This window comes from Serinus canaria, chromosome 23, assembly GCF_022539315.1.
Source record: "Serinus canaria isolate serCan28SL12 chromosome 23, serCan2020, whole genome shotgun sequence".
Classification (NCBI taxonomy): Eukaryota; Metazoa; Chordata; class Aves; order Passeriformes; family Fringillidae; genus Serinus; species Serinus canaria.
In genome coordinates, this window is record NC_066336.1 from 945,333 (window position 1) to 964,116 (window position 18,784).

Sequence of the window (18,784 nt, forward strand, 5' to 3'; positions counted from 1 at the left end):
CCATGATTTCTTAATCTTCAGCGCCGATGTTCGGAAGGAAGCATCTCCTAAACCCGCCCCACACAGCCTTAGGTGTCAGAGCATGCACACGGCATCCGAGGGATGAAGCTGCATTTGTGTGTGTGGTCCAAGCCCATCCAAGCTTGCCAGGGCTGATCCCTGTGCGCTGCTGGCACCAGCCTGCAGCACCTCTCACACCTGGAGCTTCCTCTTCATCCTCCACGATGGGGATTTCTCTCCCCCCCGGGGCTGTTCCGTGCTCCCGGGAGCCTTTGGGGAGGCTCGTGCGCGGCCGAAGGACGGGGCTTTGCAGGAAACGCTTGGCTTTTGTGCATTCAGACACACACAGGGCAAAGATGCAGCGGGTTCCTCGAGGGATGCTCCGAACCGGGCTCCTGGGAGCAGGAGCAGATTCAGACATGGTTTATTCCCCCCTGGCCTGGCTGAGTGACTTCCACCAGCCCTGAGTATTCCCACACCTCCCTCAGGCTGCCAAGGATCCCAGCTGGGACACCCCCACCGTGGGCTGGGCCATCCCTCCCAGCTCTCCTGGCTCCGGGATCCCCAGGCTTTCACCTGGGACAGGTCCCATCACCTTCATCCTGTTCTGTCCCAGGCTCGTGAGGGTTTTCCTGCCACAGCCACAGCTCCAGGATTCAGCTTTTGGGCTCCTCTGGGCTTTAAACACAGCAGAAATTTGGAGCAGAGGGGTTGGCATCACCTCACAGGTCAAAAATGATAAGGACCAAAGCACCCCACAGCATCTCCTTGGCCATGACCAGGCAAATCTGCCCAGCTCAACCCTCCTGCAGCCCCCAAAAACACCAGGGAAAGGCAAAATGCTCTGATGGAAAATCATAAATTCCCACCCAATGGCGCCGAGATCCCGCCTGGCTCCTGAGCAGGTGGAGATTTGCAAAGAATCAATTTTAGATTAAAAAAAGGTCAATAAACCCTGTCACGGAGCTTCCTTGGAAGGAGAGGAGACAACTTCATCCAGGAGAGGGTGGGAAATGAGCCCAGGGCTTTGTGCTTGGCTCTGCTCAGAACCTGCCACTCCACACCCTCACCCTGGGGTGCAAGACAAAGCCCCAGTGGCCAAAATTACAGAGAAAATACCAGGAGGAAATCCAAAAAGGGTCCTGTAATTAACTGGGGGGATGGGAAATGGGAGGAAGCCATCAGGATCTGTGCATGGATCTCCAGCCGTGCTCCCACCAAGCCCTGTTATGCCTCAGTTTCCCCAACAACCCTGGGGGGATCAGAGCCTCATCCCAAATCTCCTGTGGGATGGAGAAGGGAGAGGAACGACCCCATCAAGGCTGAGACTCCATTTCTCTGGCACCCCACATGCCGTGGTGGGGTGACAGGGCTGTCCCCTGTCCCCCACGGCCACCTGGCTCTGGCAGGGGCTGGATCTGACCCAGCTGAGCTCTGCACCCCCAGGGCAGGAGCAGCCAGATGGGATCTCATCCCCAGGTACACAAAATCCTCTCTTTCCACTAAACCCGAGTGTTTCAAGTCAAAAACCATCTGTATCTTTATGCCAGAGAGAGCTCTCCCTGCCAGGGGTATAAACAGAACACAGAGACATCAGGTTTTTTCACTAAACTGATATTTTTACACCAAAGTCAGATTTTTGTCTGTTTGGGCAGGGCTGGAGCAGCCTGGGGACAGGGACATCCCACTCCCAGGGCCAGGGATGGCCCAGCCCTGAGGTAAAGGATGGCCCAGCCTGGGGTCAGGGTTAGTCCTGGGGTAAAGGAGAGCCCAGCCTGGGGTCAGGGTTAGTCCTGGGGTCAGGGTTAGTCCTGGGATAAAGGAGAGCCCAGCCTGGGGTCAGGGTTAGCCCTGGGGTGGGCAATGCTCCATTCCTGGGGTCAGGGACACTCCAGCCCTGGATACCAGGGATGTCCCAGGTTCGGGATCGAGGATGTCCCAGTCCTGGGGTCACATTGCTCCAGGCCTGACTCCTTGGATGTTCCAGGATCAGGTCAGCAATGTTCCATCCCTGGGGCCACGAATGTCCCAGTCTTGGGGTCAGGGATGCTCCAGACCTGGATCCAGGGATGTCCCAGACTCAGGATCAGGAATTCTCCATCCCTGGGCTGACAGAGGCCGTGGCTGTGGGGTCAAGGATGCTCCATCCCTGGGGTCAGTGGCACTCCAGCCATGGACACCAGGGATGTCCCAGACTTGGGATTGAGGATGTCCCAGTTCTGGGGTCAAAGATGCTCCAGCCCTGAGTTAGGGATGTTCCAGACTCAGGATCAGGAATTCTCCATCCCTGGGGTCAGAGAGGCCCTGGGGTCAAGGATGCTCCATCCCTGGGCTCAAGAGATGTCCCAGGCCCAGGATCAGGGCTGCCCCATCCCTGGGCTCAGGTCCAGCCCAGCCCCAGGCTGTTCAGGGAGCACGCTGGGATGGTGGGCAGGAGAGAGGTGGGATGAACTTTACATCCCTCCAACCAAACCACCCCAGGATTCCATGATTCTGTGACTTCCCAGCCACCTCCAGGAGGAAGCACACATTTATTTAAGCAACCTTTCCCCAATTTGAAGATAATTAGCCCCCAGCTGCCAGTCACCATCAGCTCTGTGGATCCCAGGTAATGGATCGGGCTCAGGCGGCTGATGGAGAATTGATGGATGAGTTAAGATGAGTTCCCACCATTCCTTCTCTGTTATCTTATCTCTGTGCTGGGGAGAAGGGCAGCACATCACAGGATCCATCATCATCATTTCGCCTTTGTAGCTCGCAAAATTCATAATTAACAAAAAATTTCTCTTCACTCGCTCAAGTAATTTAATTAGCTTTCCATTAAACGCAGACTAAACAGCATCTATTCCCCACCAGAGCAAATAATTGTTTTCCATTCTCTCAGAAACCATCGCTGGGACTCTCCAAATTCATTAGGGAACAGCAGTGGGGAAAGGGAAGGAAAAGCTGCGGGAAGGACAGGAAGGAATGAGAGGGGGCGGGGCAGGGCCGGAGCTGCCTTTGGCTGAGCCGGGATGTCCCGGGATGTCCCGGGATGTCCCCGCTGACCCCAGAGCGGGGTGCTGGATCCATCCCGCTGCACCCCCGGAGCTCTGGGTGCTTCCTCCACCTCCCCGCGGGAGCTCTTGGGGGTGCTGGCATTGCCAAAGGGTCAAGGACCGGGATGGGGACGGGGACAGGGATGGGGACACTCCCCAGAGCCACCTCGGGGTCACCTCCAGCCCCCCCAGGCTGGGGATCAGCCCCCCCTGCCAGCCCAGCTCCGTGGAACTGGGTCTGTTTATCCGGATCCCAGGAAAGATTTAATTTCTAGTGGAAATCTCTCAAGCAAATACCTCCCTCGGAGGAATAAACCTGGTTAAGGAAACAATTTTCTCTGCGCTCAGATGAAGCTGGAACTCTTTGCTGCTGCCATGGCCCAGGGCTGCCTTGGATCTGCTGTGGGATGGGAACCAGGAGAGCCCTGGGCTGCCCTGGCTGCATCTGGGACCAGTGGGAACGGGGGGACTGGCCCCAAATCCCCCTGCGTGCACCTGGGAACCAGTGAGAACAGGGGGATTGGCCCCAAATCCCCCTGCGTGCACCTGGGAACCAGTGGGAACGGGGGGACTGGCCCCAAATCCCCCTGCGTGCACCTGGGAACCAGTGGGAACGGGGGGACTGGCCCCAAATCCCCCCAGGTACAGCTGGGAACCAGTGGGAACAGGTCCATCCAGGCCAGGCTCTGTCCTTCCAGGTTTGGCTCTGTCCATCCAGGCCAGGCTCTGTCCATCCAGGTCTGGCTCTGTCCATCCAGGTCTGGCTCTGTCCTTCCAGGTCTGGCTCTGTCCATCCAGGTCAGGCTCTGTCCTTCCAGGTCAGGCTCTGTCCTTCCAGGTCTGGCTCTGTCCATCCAGGCCAGGCTCTGTCCATCCAGGCCAGGCTCTGTCCATCCAGGTCTGGCTCTGTCCATCCAGGTCTGGCTCTGTCCATCCTGGTCAGGCTCTGTCCATCCAGGTCGGGCTCTGTCCATCCAGGTCAGGCTCTGTCCTTCCAGGTCTGGCTCTGTCCATCCAGGCCAGGCTCTGTCCATCCAGGTCTGGCTCTGTCCATCCAGGTCTGGCTCTGTCCTTCCAGGTCTGGCTCTGTCCATCCAGGTCGGGCTCTGTCCACCCAGGCCAGGCTCTGTCCATCCAGGTCTGGCTCTGTCCTTCCAGGTCTGGCTCTGTCCATCCAGGTCTGGCTCTGTCCATCCAGGCCTGGCTCTGTCCATCCAGGTCTGGCTCTGTCCATCCAGGTCTGGCTCTGTCCATCCTGGTCTGGCTCTGTCCATCCAGGTTGGGCTCTGTCCACCCAGGCCAGGCTCTGTCCATCCAGGCCTGGCTCTGTCCTTCCAGGTCTGGCTCTGTCCATCCAGGTCTGGCTCTCCATCCAGGTCTGGCTCTGTCCATCCAGGCCTGGCTCTGTCCATCCAGGTCTGGCTCTGTCCATCCAGGCCTGGCTCTGTCCATCCAGGCCTGGCTCTGTCCATCCAGGCCTGGCTCTCCATCCCCCTGCTCAGGGATTTGCCTTTAATCCGGATCATTTCCCGATCTGGGTCACGGCTCCGTGTCCCTCGTGCCCAGGCCATGGGGGGTGTCCAGGCACAGGGGTGACAGCCAGGGTGACACCCAGGGACCCCAGGGTGGGGTGTGGATCCATCCAGCCCCCCCTGCCTGGCACCAGGAGCCCCAGGACTGCCCAGGACTCAGGGCAGGGGAGGAATGATGCCCCTCCCTCAGCTCCCTGCTGGTTCCTGGGGTGGGGATTAGGAACAAAACCCTGTTTTGGTTCCTTTACAGAAACAGGACCTGGAAAGGCTCGGGATTGCTGTCTCAGATCAGCCCCAAGGGTGTCCCCCCTCTGGCACTTGGGTGTAGATCCAAATAAACCCATAAACCCTTGGGAATATCATTAAATAGGCTCTAATTAAACCCTAAATCTGTGGGGCTGCCCCTCCCCGGCCAGGGCAGAGGAAGGGGCACAAGGCTCCCACTGTGGCATGCCCAGGGTCACCCCTGGCAGTAAAAAACCCCCTAAAATAATAAAATAAATAAAAATAATAAAGAAATACTAAAAAATAAAATGAAGAAATTAAATAATAGAATAAATAAATAAATAAATAAATAAATCACTAAAATAAATAAAAGTAAATAATACAAAGTAATAAAAATAAATAAAAAATTTTAAAAGTAAATCAAATAACCCTCCTGTGCCTCCAGCCCTGCCTCCAGGGAGGGCTTTGTCTGCCTGGAGCTGCTCACCCTTTGGGATCTGGAGATGGATCTGCCTGACCAGCACCTCCCTGAGGGCTCCTGTCACTCATCCACTGAGGGCAGGAGCCTTGGGACAGCCCAGGGGACCAGGGACACCTCCAGGGACAGCCACAGAGCTGCAGCAGCCATTCCCATGGGATCCTGCCTGCCATTCCCCCGGGGGCCAGGGGAACGATGGAAGGGGGATGTGGGCAGCTGCCAGGACCTGGAGAACCCTCCCTGGACTTGGGAGAGGGACTGGGGACAAGGATGGAGGGACAGGAGCCAGGGAATGGCTGCCAGTGCCAGAGGGCAGGGCTGGGTGGGATCTTGGCAATTGGGAATTGTTCCCTGGCAGGGTGGGGAAGGGCTGGGCTGGAATTGCCAGAGCAGCTGGGGCTGCCCCTGGATCCCTGGCAGTGCCCAAGGCCAGGCTGGACACTGGGGCTGGGAGCACCTGGCACAGTGGGAGGGGTCCCTGGCACAGGGGGAGGGGTCCCTGCCAGGGCAGGGGTGGCACTGGGTGGGATTCAAGGTCCCTTCCCACCCAAACCATTCCATGATTTCAGTGATTCCACCAATGGTTCCATCATTGCACCTCAATGATTTCCCTGGTTATCTACAGGTGAGGGCCTGGATTTAAAACTGGAGAACAGAAAAGTCACCAGAGTGTCTCCGGCTGGAAATGGGGCTGGGTGTTCTGTCCCCCCCTGTCAGAGCTGGGCAGCTCTCTGCTGTCCCTGGGGCAGGTTTCTTTCTCTCTGCCACAGCCAACCCTCCCTCCAGGAGATCTCTGCTGTCCATGGCCACTGAGTGTCCCTGCAGGGCTGATCCAATTCCAGCATCCCATGGGGAGATGCTGCGCCCAGGGGAGGAGCCAAGCATTCCTGCCTGGATCCAATCTGCCCTGGAACAGCCCAGCAGCCTTTGCCCCCTGCATTCCCAGAGGAGCAGCTTTCTGCTGCCCTGCATTCCCAGAGGGAGAGCAGGCCCATCTCCAGCAGCCCTGGAGCTGCAGAGGAAAACTCCCCCCTTGTGCAGGATCCCTGCTCCAGCAGAGCCACAGCTGGCACTGCAGGAGGGCTGAGCCCCCCTGGCATGGGACTGTGCCCCCACCCTGAGCCACAGCGTGCCAGGGCCTGCTCTCACTCTGCCAGGGCTTGGTTGCACTCTTGCATTTGGATTTTTCATTTCCCAGTACAGAACTGTTATTCCCATTCCCATATCTTTGCCTGAGAGCCCCTTCATTTCAGAATTACAATAATTCAAAGGAGGGGGTTTGCATTTTCCATTTCAGGGGAGGCTCCTCAGCAGACACCTGGCTGTTCAAACCAAGACACAGAGCAATAAACCCCAGGCACTGAGCTGTGTAAAAAAAGCCATTTATTGCAGTTTTAACTGTATCAAAAAACTCCAAAGGAAACAGGACAGGACAAGCCACGTGTGGAACTGAACCAAAAGTTCTCAATTTCAAGGGATCTGGAGAAGGGTTTCATTGTCAGTGGCACAGCCAAAACAAAATTCCTTTCAATTCCAAGTTTTCCTGCCTCCCAAGGAAAAGGGAGGTGGAAAAAGCTGCCCAGTGGGATGTGGAGAGGGGACAGCCTGCACTGAGGGCTGTCACACCGAGCTGCTGCCATCTGCTCCACTGGGAGGGAACCACCCAGCCCCTGCCCAGGCAGCTCCGAGGCACAGACCCAGCAGCTCCTGGGGCATCACTGGATCTCCCCCATGTAGAGCCTTTTGTCACTGGATGCAGAGAGAACTGAGGGGCAAGGAAACACAGGAACAAAGAAATTAAAACAATATAAAAATTCAAACAGAGTATGAAAACTGAAGTAGAATACAGAAATTAAAATAGAAAAACCGAAGTAGAATACAAAAATTAAAATGGAATTTAAAAACTGGAATAGCATGCAAAAATTCAAACAGAATATGCAAACTGAAATAGAATGCAAAAATTCAAATACAAAAACTGAAATAGAATACAAAAATGACCCCAGTGGTTTGTGACCTCCCTGAGGACACAGCCCAAACTCTTCATTATTTTGGAAGCCAGATCTCAGCTGCTTCCCAAGGCAGCCATGAACAGCTCTGTGCCACCGAGCCCACCCCGAGCTGCCACCCGCTGTCCTGGAGCTGCCACCCACTGTCCCCGAGCTGCTGGGCACGGCTGAGCTGGCAGGGGAAGGGAGGTGATGAACCCCCTGCAAGGCTCCCCAGGACAGGATCCCATGGATGAACCCCCTGCAAGGCTCCCCAGGGCAGGATCCCATGGATGAACCCCCTGCAAGGCTCCCCAAGGCAGGATCCCATGGATGAACCCCCTGCAAGGCTCCCCAGGGGATTCCATGGATGAACCCCCTGCAAGGCTCCCCAGGGCAGGATCCCATGGATGAACCCCCTGCAAGGCTCCCCAGGGGATTCCATGGATGAACCCCCTGCAAGGCTCCCATGGATGAACCCCCTGCAAGGCTCCCCAGGGGGGTTTTCCAGCCCGGGAAGTGCCGAGCTCCAGACCAGGCTCTGCCAGCACCGGGTGCCACTAGAGGGCACATCTGGCCAGGAAAGTGTCCCCAGGACAGCATCCCTGGGAACAGGGAAAACCCAGTGGCTCCCAGCTCCCACCGGCCCTGAGCCACAGCCATGGGATCCCTGAGCTTGGGGAACACCCCCGGGACCATCACACCCCACTGCCAGCCTGGCACCACCCCAGGGTCACCCCTGCCCTCTGTGCCACATCCACAGGTGCCCTGAACACCTCCAGGGAAGGGGACTCCACCAGCAGGGCTGGGCACGGGTCAGAAGGGCAGATTCTGATTTTTTGTGGAATTATAAAACCATCAAGGCTGGAAAAGCCCTCTGAGATCAACGAGTCCAACCTTTAACCCAGCCCTGCCCCTGTCCCCAAGTGCCACATCCACAGGGCTTCTAAATCCCTCCAGGGATGGGGATCCACCCCTTCCCCCTGGGCAGCTGTGCCAGGCTGGGCAGCCCTTTCCATGGAGAATTCCTCCCAAAAATCCACCCTGAGCCTGCCCTGGCCCAGCCTGAGGCCGTTCCCTCTGCTCCTGTCCCTGTTCCCTGGAGCACAGCCCGACCCCCCCGGCTGTCCCCTCCTGGCAGGAGCTGTGCAGAGCCACAAGGGCCCCCCTGAGCCTCCTTTGCTCCAGGCTCAGCCCCTTCCCAGCTCCCTCAGCCTCTCCTGGGGCTCCAGCCCCTTCCTCTCTTCAGGGAATTCCCAAGAATGACCCACAAGTTACCAGCAGTGGTTTCATCCCTGTCCAGAGGAGCTCTGGGGGTTTCTGCACCAATTCCCAGCCCAGTGTTTGCCACCCTGCACAGCCTGGCTGCCTGGGCAGGTGAGAATCCTGCAGTGATTTATGGATTAACATCCCCAGGAGCTCCCAGCCAGCAGCTGCATGACTCAATGGGTTTTTAGTAAGAGTTTTTTAATTGTTATTTGAAGCCCAGTGTTTGATGAGCCCAGAGGAGCTGAGCACAGGATCCCACAGGCAGAGAGGAGCTGGCTCTGCTCCCCAGCACAGCCCCAGCCCAGCAGAGCTGTGCCTACCCAGAGCTCCCTGCCTCTGGCCTTGCCTTTGGGGTTCACTGCTGGAATGTTTGGCTGCTGACCAGGCCAAGGTGAGCGTTTCCATGGAAACACAGCACCCAGCAGTCCTGCCCAGCCCATGCTGGACCAGGAGATGGGAATGGAATCTGGTCCCAGCTTCAAATGGCTCTGAAATTCCACCTGAGCTTTGCATCAGCCAGCTCTGAGTGTGGGGCCACCTCCAGAACAGGGCCCAAAGCTTCCTTTGGGTGGGACTTTGAGAAGGAATTGTTCCCTGGCAGGGTGGGGAGGGGCTGGGCTGGAATTGCCAGAGCAGCTGGGGCTGCCCCTGGATCCCTGGCAGTGCCCAAGGCCAGGCTGGACATTGGGGCTGGGAGCACCTGGCACAGTGGGAGGGGTCCCTGGAACAGTGGGAGGGGTCCCTGGCACAGTGGGAGGGGTCCCTGGCACAGTGGGAGGGGTCCCTGCCATGGCAGGGGTGGCACTGGGTGGGATTTAAGGTCCCTTCCAACCCCAGCCATTCTGGGATTGTGATTTTGTGATTCTCTGTTTTGCTTCCTACAGCTTCTGGGGAAGTCAGGACCCCCCAAGCTCTCAGGTGATCCATGTCCTGATGGAACCACCACTCAAGGCATCCCAGCCATTCCAAACCTGCTCCTCATGGCCCCTGGGAAGGCTGGGACAAGCCCTGGGCAGTGGCAGCCACCCCCAGCCCACCCCAAGAGCCACCTTGCTGCCCTCTGGGTGTCCCCAGCCCAGTCCCAGAGTCCCTGTGCTCAGCCCAGGTGCCCCCACCCAACTGGAGATGAGCAAACAAGGCTCTGCCACCCCTAAATCTGAAAATTGGCAATTTTGAGGTCACTTCCCAGAGGATCAGCAGCTCAGTGAGCCCTGGAGCTGCTGCCCTGGGAGGGGGGAGCACTTACTGATGGGTTCCTCGGGGTGGAAGGCCAGCTCATTGACAGAGCCAGCATGGCCAGGCAGCTTGTAGAGGATCCTCCTGGAGGTGGTGTCCCACACGTACACAAACCTGCAACAGAGTCCTGGTGAGGGCAGGCAAGGGCTGGTTCTGCAGCTGGAATGATCTTTGTGAGGATAAACAGGAACTTCCCAGGAGCAGAATGGGAAAATGCTGCTCTGACAGGCCCAGGAGAGCAGAGGCTGAGCAGGGAGGAGTCAGGAGTGGCAAAAACCTCACTGCCAACAGTGACCTCACCCCTCAGGGCACAGAGATGGATTTGAAAGCTGTGAGGCCAAAGAAATCCCTCACAGAGCAGGGACAGGGAGCAAATCAGCACTGGGAATGGGGAGGAGGGGTCTCACCCTCCCAAACAGCCCCAAACACTCTGTGCACGCCCAGGCATCCCCTTGGGCTGGCAGTGAGGAGCTCAGAGCCCCCCAGCCCCTGCTGCACTGCAGCCCCTCCCTGCCAGCAGCTCTAAAGATGGGATTTCTTCCTGCTGTGCCACATGAGCCACTTGCCAGTGCTTATTGGGGAGTGATGGGATCATGCTGAGCCCTTTGATCACCCTCTGCTGGCTCCTGCCTGAGCCCCTACCTGGGTTGAGAACCCCCCAGGATCCTCCCCTGGGTGCACCAGGCACAGCTCAGCTTTCACACTTCTCTTCAAAACAGACTCAGAGTCAGGGAAACAGCCCAAAATCCCCATGTCTGCTGTGGGGAGCTCTGCAGGGACCTGCCCCAGGAGCTGGCAGAGCCCTGAGCCCCAGCAGCACCCTGCTCTCTCCCAGGGCAGGGATCCCTGCTCTCTCCCAGGGGGCAGCCGGCCACTCCAGGGCAGGAGCTGCTCTCCCAGGGCAGGAATTGCTGCTCTCTCTCCCAGGGCAGGGATTGCTGCTCTCTCCCAGGGCAGGGATTGCTGCTCTCTCTCCAGGGCAGGGATTGCTGCTCTCTCCCAGGGCAGGGATTGCTGCTCTCTCCCAGGGCAGGGATTGCTGCTCTCTCCCAGGGCAGGGATTGCTGCTCTCTCCCAGGGCAGGGATTGCTGCTCTCTCCCAGGGCAGGGATTGCTGCTCTCTCCCCCAGGGCAGGGATTGCTGCTCTCTCCCAGGGCAGGGATCCCTGCTCTCTCCCCCAGGTAGGAATTCTCCCTCCCCACTCAGGGCCCAGCAGGGCTGGGGCAGAGTCACAGCCCCAGCTCGTGCTGGGACAGCTGCACCACTAAATCTGGACAAGGAGATCTCAAGCTCTGCCTCTCTGTTATCAGAAGCTGATTAATCTGGTGATTACTGCTGCTCCATGCCCTGGCCCCTGGCCTGCAGGAATTCCTGTCTCCCTGGCACTGGATTTGGGCCTGGATTTGCTCCAGGGGACATTGGTGTCCTTCACAGGGACCTTCAGACCCTGCTCTGCTTCCTTGCTCTGCCCTTTCCACTCCTCAGTTCACTTCACAGAATCTTTCATTTACAAGTCTGAGTTGTGCCAATTGATTTTTTTTTCTCCTTAATTAAAGGAGGAGTCATTAATGATCCCTGGAATCCCACCATACAGGGATTTAACTGGATTTGTGCTCCTCATCCTCCAACCCCACACACAGACCCTGCTCTCCAAGACACCCCCAAACTTCTGCCAGGACACCCAGGGGTCCAAGCCAGTGGCAAAGATGTCCCTGTCACCTGCTGGGGGATCCTGTGGTGGGACAGGGCAGAGCCTCAGCCAGCTTTTGACAATAATAACCAGATTTTACAACAGTCAGGTGCTCCTCCACAGACACCAAAGCAGCAGAAACACATCCCTGTGGAAATCAGGAAAACTCCCTGAGGGCTGTTTGGGATTTCCCACCTGTACACAAAACCCTGAGCCTGGAGATTCTGATCCAGGAGTGCTGCAAATCCATCAGGGCTTGCTGGGGACAGAGAAATGCAGTGGCAACTCACCTGTCAGCAGAGCCCCCTGCAATTTTGCTGCCATCTGGGGACCAGGAGCACCTCAGAAGGTTCTAAAAGAAAAGAACATGCACAGATCTATTTAGCTCCCCCCTTTTCCTTGAACTCAAATCACCACGAGACTTTAACCAGCACCACTTTAATGATCTCCCTTGGAAGATGAGATGGTAATTACAGATTTTATTTTATTGCTGGAAACAGCCAGGGCCTTGTTATTTTACACAAAGTAGATGGTAAGTATAGAAAATACTTAATTTACAACTAATTACAAATGAACTGAGCAAAGAAATCTTGTTACTGAGGCTTTAATTGGAACCCACTTTGTGGATTCATCTTTCTTTGAGTTCTTATTAAAGCCTTTCTGGCCTAAGCTTGAATTGAAAAAAAAACAATTTAGAGATAAGTTAATAGCAGAGGGAATTGAACAAGGAGTGGAGCACACTCACCTTTTCAAAATTATGGACATTTCCCTGGAAAATCTTCACACATCTCTCCTTGGGGGCAAAGGGCCTCACGTCCCAGATCCGAACTGCAACAGAAGCAGAGCCAGAGGCTGAGGGGGACAGGGACAGGGACAGGCAGCCCTGGCAAAGCCCCCGTGCCCAGGACAGGCTCCCTGACCCCCCATTCCCCAGGGGAACCAGCAGCTTCCCCTGCAGGAGGCATTGCTCTGGCAGAAACAGCAGCAATGTGGAAATACAGAAACCTCCCAGCTCCTCCCAGGAGGCTTTTCCTCATCCTGACACATCCCATGGGCACGGCCCTGATGGGCTCAGCCTCACTGAGGGACAAGGGGACAGGCTGGGTGGCAGCTGGGCTGTCACTCCTGCTGAAGGGACACAGCCAAGCCACCTTGACACGAGCCAGGCCCAGAGTGCACAGATCACCTGGGCCATGGCTCTTGTCCCCAGGGCCCTGCAGGATAACCTGGGCCATGGCTCTTGTCCTGCAGGATAACCTGGGCCATGGCTCCTGTCCCCAGTGCCTGCAGGATAACCTGGGCCATGGCTCTTGTCCCCAGTGTCCTGCAGGATAACCTGGGCCATGGCTCTTGTCCCCAGGCCCTGCAGGATAACCTGGGCCATGGCTCTTGTCCCCAGTGTCCTGCAGGATAACCTGGGCCATGGCTCCTGTCCCCAGGCCCTGCAGGATAACCTGGGCCGTGGCTCTTGTCCCCAGTTCCCCCCCTGAGGCAGCTGCTCTCCCCTCAAGGACCCAAATTCACGGCTCAGCTCTAGAGCCAAGCTCCCTATAGCCCACGCCAGGTCAGCGCTGCTGTCCCAGGATGAGCAGCCCGAGGTGTCCCTGGAGGGCCAGCAGGGTGTACCTGTGTTGTCCATGGCGTTGGAGAGCAGGTAGGAGCCCTCAGAGCTGAGGCTCAGGCCCGTCACCGAGTCGGCGTGGCCCCGCATGGTGTAGGTGAGCTTGTTCTGCCGCAGGTCCCACACCTGGCACACAAACACAGCCAGCAGTGCTGCAGCTGCAGCTGCACAGCACCCAGCCAGGCTCTGATCAACAGCTGTGGGTGCCAGCTGCTGGAGATGGATGGCAGTCGTAGGAAAATGGGATTTGTGCCTTAGATTTGTAACTGGATGTGTTAGAACCCCAAGGAGTTACACAGCAGCAGCCCCACAAACACAGGAGCCAGGGAATGGCTGTGGCAGGCTGGGGACAGCTCTGGTGGCAGTGCCACACTGAGCTCTGGCTGTGGCAGGCTGGGAACAGCTCTGGTGGCAGTGCCACACTGAGCAATGGCTGTGACAGGCTGGGAACAGCTCTGGTGGCAGTGCCACACTGAGCTCTGGCTGCGACAGGCTGAGAACAGCTCTGGTGGCAGTGCCACACTGAGCTCTGGCTGTGACAGGCTGGGAACAGCTCTGGTGGCAGTGCCACACTGAGCTCTGGCTGTGGCAGGCTGGGAACAGCTCTGGTGGCAGTGCCACACTGAGCTCTGACTGTGGCAGGCTGGGAACAGCTCTGGTGGCAGTGCCACACTGAGCAATGGCTGTGACAGGCTGGGGACAGCTCTGGTGGCAGTGCCACACTGAGCTCTGGCTGTGACAGGCTGAGAACAGCTCTGGTGGCAGTGCCACACTGAGCTCTGGCTGTGACAGGCTGGGAACAGCTCTGGTGGCAGTGCCACACTGAGCTCTGGCTGTGGCAGGCTGGGAACAGCTCTGGTGGCAGTGCCACACTGAGCTCTGGCTGTGGCAGGCTGGGAACAGCTCTGGTGGCAGTGCCACACTGAGCAATGGCTGTGACAGGCTGGGGACAGTCCTGGCAGGCTGATGACAGGTGTGGTGACAATGTCACACTGAGCTCTGGCTGTGACAGGCTGGGGACAGGCTGGAGCAGGGGCTGATGACAGCTCTGGTGGCAGTGCCACACCAAGCTCTGGCTGTGACAGGCTGGGGACAGTTCTGGCAGGCTGAGGGCAGCTCTGGTGGCAGTGCCACAGTGAGCTCTGGCTGCGACAGGCAGGTGACAGGCTGAGGCCATGGGGACAGCCGGGGCCCTGCAGCCCCAGGACAATCAGCTGAATGAACGCTGAGCTCACTGGAAATGAGAACTTTCCACCCCATCAGGTGCCAGGGGAGCTGCAAACTGGGCCAGAGGGCACACAGGGGACATCACCACATTCTCCTCAGCTTAGCTCACACATGGCTCTGTCCCAGGCTGCCAGCACAGCCAGCATTCCACCCTGGCTCAGACAGGTGACAACAGTGCTGGGACACTGGACTGCCAGGCTGTCACTGCCAGGCTGTCACTGCCAGGCTGTCACTGCCCCCTGCCACTTTACTGGCCCTGTACCACCAGCAGGGATGGACACAGAAGGCCCAGGGGGGTTGGGGATGTAAAATTCAGCAGGTGGCACCCATGGCTATCCGTGACCAACACAAGGTGTGACAAGAGGAAAAGGGACACAGGGTCCTACCTTGATGTCATTGTCAATGCCCCCAGAGATGATCTGGTCACTGGTGTCGTTGAAGGTGACAGCCAGGACCTGGTAGGTGTTCTGGAATGTCTGGACAGCAGCTTTTTTCCTGATATCCCACAGCTGGAAAGAAATGTGGCACAGATATTTAACAACAAACTCAATGCAGAGATATTGGCAGAGACTCAGCCTGTTCTCCTGAAATCCCTCTGGAGGTCTCACAAAAAACATCAGATCTGGAGATCTTTATAAAAAACATTGAATCTGCAGTGTCTGGAGCACAGGAAAGAAGAGAGGGAAGAAGAGGCCAGCACAGATTTCAGGAGAGGGAAAAAGGTGCCAGGACAGGAGAAAGAAGAAGGGGCCAGCCCAGATTTCAGCAATGGTTTTCTCATGCTTTGCTAGACCAGAAAGTAACTCTGATATCTGACTTTCAGTCCAGAAAGAATTCCTTGGGCACCCCCAGGGATGGGCACTCCAAAGCTCCCTGGGCAGCCCCTGCCAAGGCCTGAGCCCCCTTTCCATGAGGAAATTCCTGCTGTGCCCAGCCTGAGGCCGTTCCCTCTGCTCCTGTCCCTGTTCCCTGCAGCACAGCCCGGCCCCCCTGGCTGTCCCCTCCTGGCAGGGACTTGTGCAGAGCCACAGTAGCAGAAAAATCCCAGCTGAGCAGCTCAACCTTCCCCACCCCCCTGAGCAGTACCGAAAAAAAAGAGAGCAGTGAAATTTGCTGTCACACTTTTGACTATGAACTCAGAGTGATAATGAAATGAGTAACAAAAAACTGAATTTAGCTGAGATAAATTGGAAGATCCTAAAACTTTTCCACCTTTTTCCCCAGGTTTTGCCCAGGGCACACAGTTGTGGCATTTGCATTTTCTGGAAAAATCCCTTTACCCAGGATTTTTCTCCTGGGAAGCTGAGAAGTCTCAGAGAAAAGGAAAACAATTCTGATCTCATTTGCTTCTCCTGTGCTGTGCTGATGTGGAATGTGTTTGGGGATTGTTCACCCACAGGTGATTGTTCCAGTGCATTCTGCTGGGAGCTGTTTTCACTCTCTGGCCAGTCAGGGCCAGGCTGGGTCAGACTGGAGAGAGTTTTCATCATTATCTTTTGAGTCTTCTGTCTGTGTCCTTTCTGTATTCTTTTAGTTTAGCATTCTTTAATATAACACAGTATCATAAAATAATAATAAATCAGCCTTCTGAGAACACAGAGTCAGATTCATCATTCCTGCCTGCCACAGGGCACCCCACAAATCCAACACACACTGACCTTGACAGTGCCATCGTCGCTGCCGGTGCAGACGAGCTGGGGTCCCCTCCGGGCAGGGTAGCAGGAGTTGACAAAGGACGTGTGGCCCTTGAGCCTCTTCACCCTCTCCCCTGTCTCACTGTCCCACACAGCCACGGTTTTGTCCGTGGATGCTGAGAAGAGCATGCTGCAGGCAACAACCACAGTGAGGGCTCAGCCCCCTTCCCATCACTCTTTCCCAGTGTCCTGCATTGCCAAGCAAATTGTTTCTGTTTGCCACCTGCATGGCAGCTGTCTCCTGCTCAGGGGCAGTTTTCCTGATCTCTCCCACACCCACTCCTCCCCCCAGGAGACCCCTGCTGATAACAGGCCATGGAATGTCCCTGCATGGCTGATAAGAACTGCAGCATCCCACTGGGAGATGGGAGCCCAGGGGGAGGAGCCAAGCATTCCTACCCGGATAAAATCTCAGGGCTCAAGGTCCCCCCTGAGCCTCCTTTGCTCCAGGCTGAGCCCCTTCCCAGCTCCTTCAGCCCCTCCTGGGGCTCCAGCCCTGTTCCCTGAGCTGCAGGGAGCCCCTGGGCTCTCTGAGCAGCACAGAGCCCCTGCCCTCACCTGCCATCCGTGTTGTAGTGCAGCTCCATGACAGCCCCGCTGTGTCCCTTCAGGGTGGCAAAGTTGTCACAGTCCCCGTAGACGTTCCAGAGCACTGGGGGACAGCAAGGGACAGGTGAGCACAGGAGAGGCACAGGAGCAGCCTGGAGCTGATCTTTGGGGTTCCAGCCAGGTGCAGGATGGACCATCCCCAGTGCTGAGTGCCAGCTGGGGCATTCACAGCAGTGCCAAAGCATCAGGTGAGCCCCAGGGCACAGGAGCTTCAGGGATCTTGGTTAAGGTGAATTTATTAAGGAAAAAAAAAAAAAATCTTTGCTTCAGCAAGCCTAAGCATTAAAAACTGCATTTCTGCAGATCTCTGGAACCCGTGTGACAGGGACACGGGGCTGTCAGAGCCTGCACCAGCTGGGGGAGATGGAAAGATAGAAACTGCCACAGACACAGGAAGGTTTGATTTGCAGCCTTGGAAAGAGCTTGGATTGATGTGAAAATAAAGTATGCAGACATTACATAGAAAAATCATAAACTTATGCTTCTATAGTTATAAATAAGAATATGCTTTAAGGAAGTGAGAAAGTGCACTGATCAGATGGTGAAGGGTTTATAATGGAAGGGTGCAATTGTATAGAGTAAGTTAAGAGTTCAGATGCTATAGAGAACATACATGTATGTGTGTACATGCAACAAAGCCTACTGGTTAAAAGTGTCTGCACTGCAGTAAAAGTAAGAAAGGTGACAGGTTAGAAAAGCAAAACATTCTCTGTGGTGGCTGTCCCTAAGGTTAGAAAGTTACACACTGTCCTGCAGCAAAGAATTTGGGACTCTCTTGAGCTGTGGCCACTGCTTGCTGTCTCAAAATCTCACAACCTCTGGGGCTGATGTTTATTTAAACAATAAATGGGCTTTAACTCGATTTTAGTCCTGTCTCTTCAATTAATGCAACAACAGCAACGCCAGCAAAGCACACTTCCAGCACCATCAGGATGGCATCTGCCAGAGGAGCTGGGAAAAGCTTCCTGGGGAAGTATTTCATACCCAGCCAGGGGAGGGCTGAGCTAAAACCCCCAGCAGCAGGGTCTGAGCCTGGGGACAGTGGGGGACAGCAGTGCCACTCACAGATGAGCCTGTCGAAGCCAGCTGAGGCCAGGGTGTTGCCATTGGGGTGGAACTTGCAGCAGTAAACCTCCCCCTCGTGTCCTGAGAGCAGCATGATGGGGGCCTGCAGCGAGGAGCAGCGCGGGGGGCCCTGCAGGACACAGGGGACACCGTGAGGGGACAAGGGAGGGCATGGCCAGCCTGCCACCCCTGCCGAGCATCTTCACCTTCCCACCAGAATTCCAGAATCCCAGCATTACTGAGGCTTGAAAAGAGCTCCAAGGACATCGAGTTCCAGCTGTGCCCAATGCCCACCTTGTCCCCTGCCCAGGGCTCTGAGTGCCACCTCCAGGGATTGCTGGGACACCCCCAGGGATGGGCACTCCAACCCTCCCCGGGCAGTGCCAAGGCCTGAGCCCCCTTTCCATGGGGAAATTCCTGCTGTGCCCACCCTGAGCCTGCCCTGGCCCAGCCTGAGGCCGTTCCCTCTGCTCCTGTCCCTGTTCCCTGGAGCACAGCCCGACCCCCCCGGCTGTCCCCTCCTGGCAGGAGCTGTGCAGAGCCACAAGGGCCCCCTGAGCCTCCTTTGCTCCAGGCTCAGCCCCTTCCCAGCTCCCTCAGCCTCTCCTGGAGCTCCAGCCCCGTTCCGCGGACCCGCTCCCGCCCAGAACCGAACCGAGGGGCCCAGAACCGAACGCAGCACCGGAGGTGCCTCAGCAGTGCCTAGCTCCAACCCCCTCGTGGTCCTTCCCTCCTTCTGCAGCCGCCCCTGCCCTCTCCCCTCAGCTCTCCATCCCTCCCGGATCTCCTCCCACCCTCCCCTCACGTTCCCCCGTTACCGCCTGCAGCAGAGCTCCGGCCGCAGGCTGCCCCCCTGCGCCGCCCGTGCCTGGCGCCCCCGGCAGGTCATGGCGGGGCCGCTTGGCGGGTACGGGGACGAGCGGGAGGTCGGGGCCGGGCGCGGGGGCGGCTCCTGGGGCGGCGGGGGCCGGGGGGGCGCCGGGCGCGGGGCCGGGGCCAGGCCCGGGGCCCGGGACCTTCCGCTTCTGCTGCTCGATCATGGCGGGCTCCGGGCCCCGCCCCCCGCGCCCCATTGGCTGCCGGCGCCGCGCCCGCCACGCTGATTGGCGGGACG

The 18,784-nt window shown here is 57.1% G+C and overlaps 1 protein-coding gene across 1 annotated transcript; it reads right to left on the reverse strand.

Annotated features, from left to right (window-relative positions):
• Positions 1–6,639: 6,639 nt before the first annotated feature.
• Positions 6,640–18,710, reverse strand: SNRNP40 (small nuclear ribonucleoprotein U5 subunit 40). Its single transcript, XM_050983171.1, has 10 exons — positions 18,489–18,710; positions 17,671–17,800; positions 16,555–16,648; positions 15,961–16,126; positions 14,689–14,811; positions 13,081–13,201; positions 12,200–12,282; positions 11,745–11,806; positions 9,774–9,877; positions 6,640–7,038 (listed from the first exon to the last, which is right to left on the reverse strand). Exons 1-10 carry the CDS (start codon positions 18,708–18,710, stop codon positions 6,989–6,991), a joined length of 1,155 nt encoding a protein of 384 aa, XP_050839128.1. The 3' UTR covers positions 6,640–6,988.
• Between the last annotated feature and the right edge of the window lie 74 nt (positions 18,711–18,784).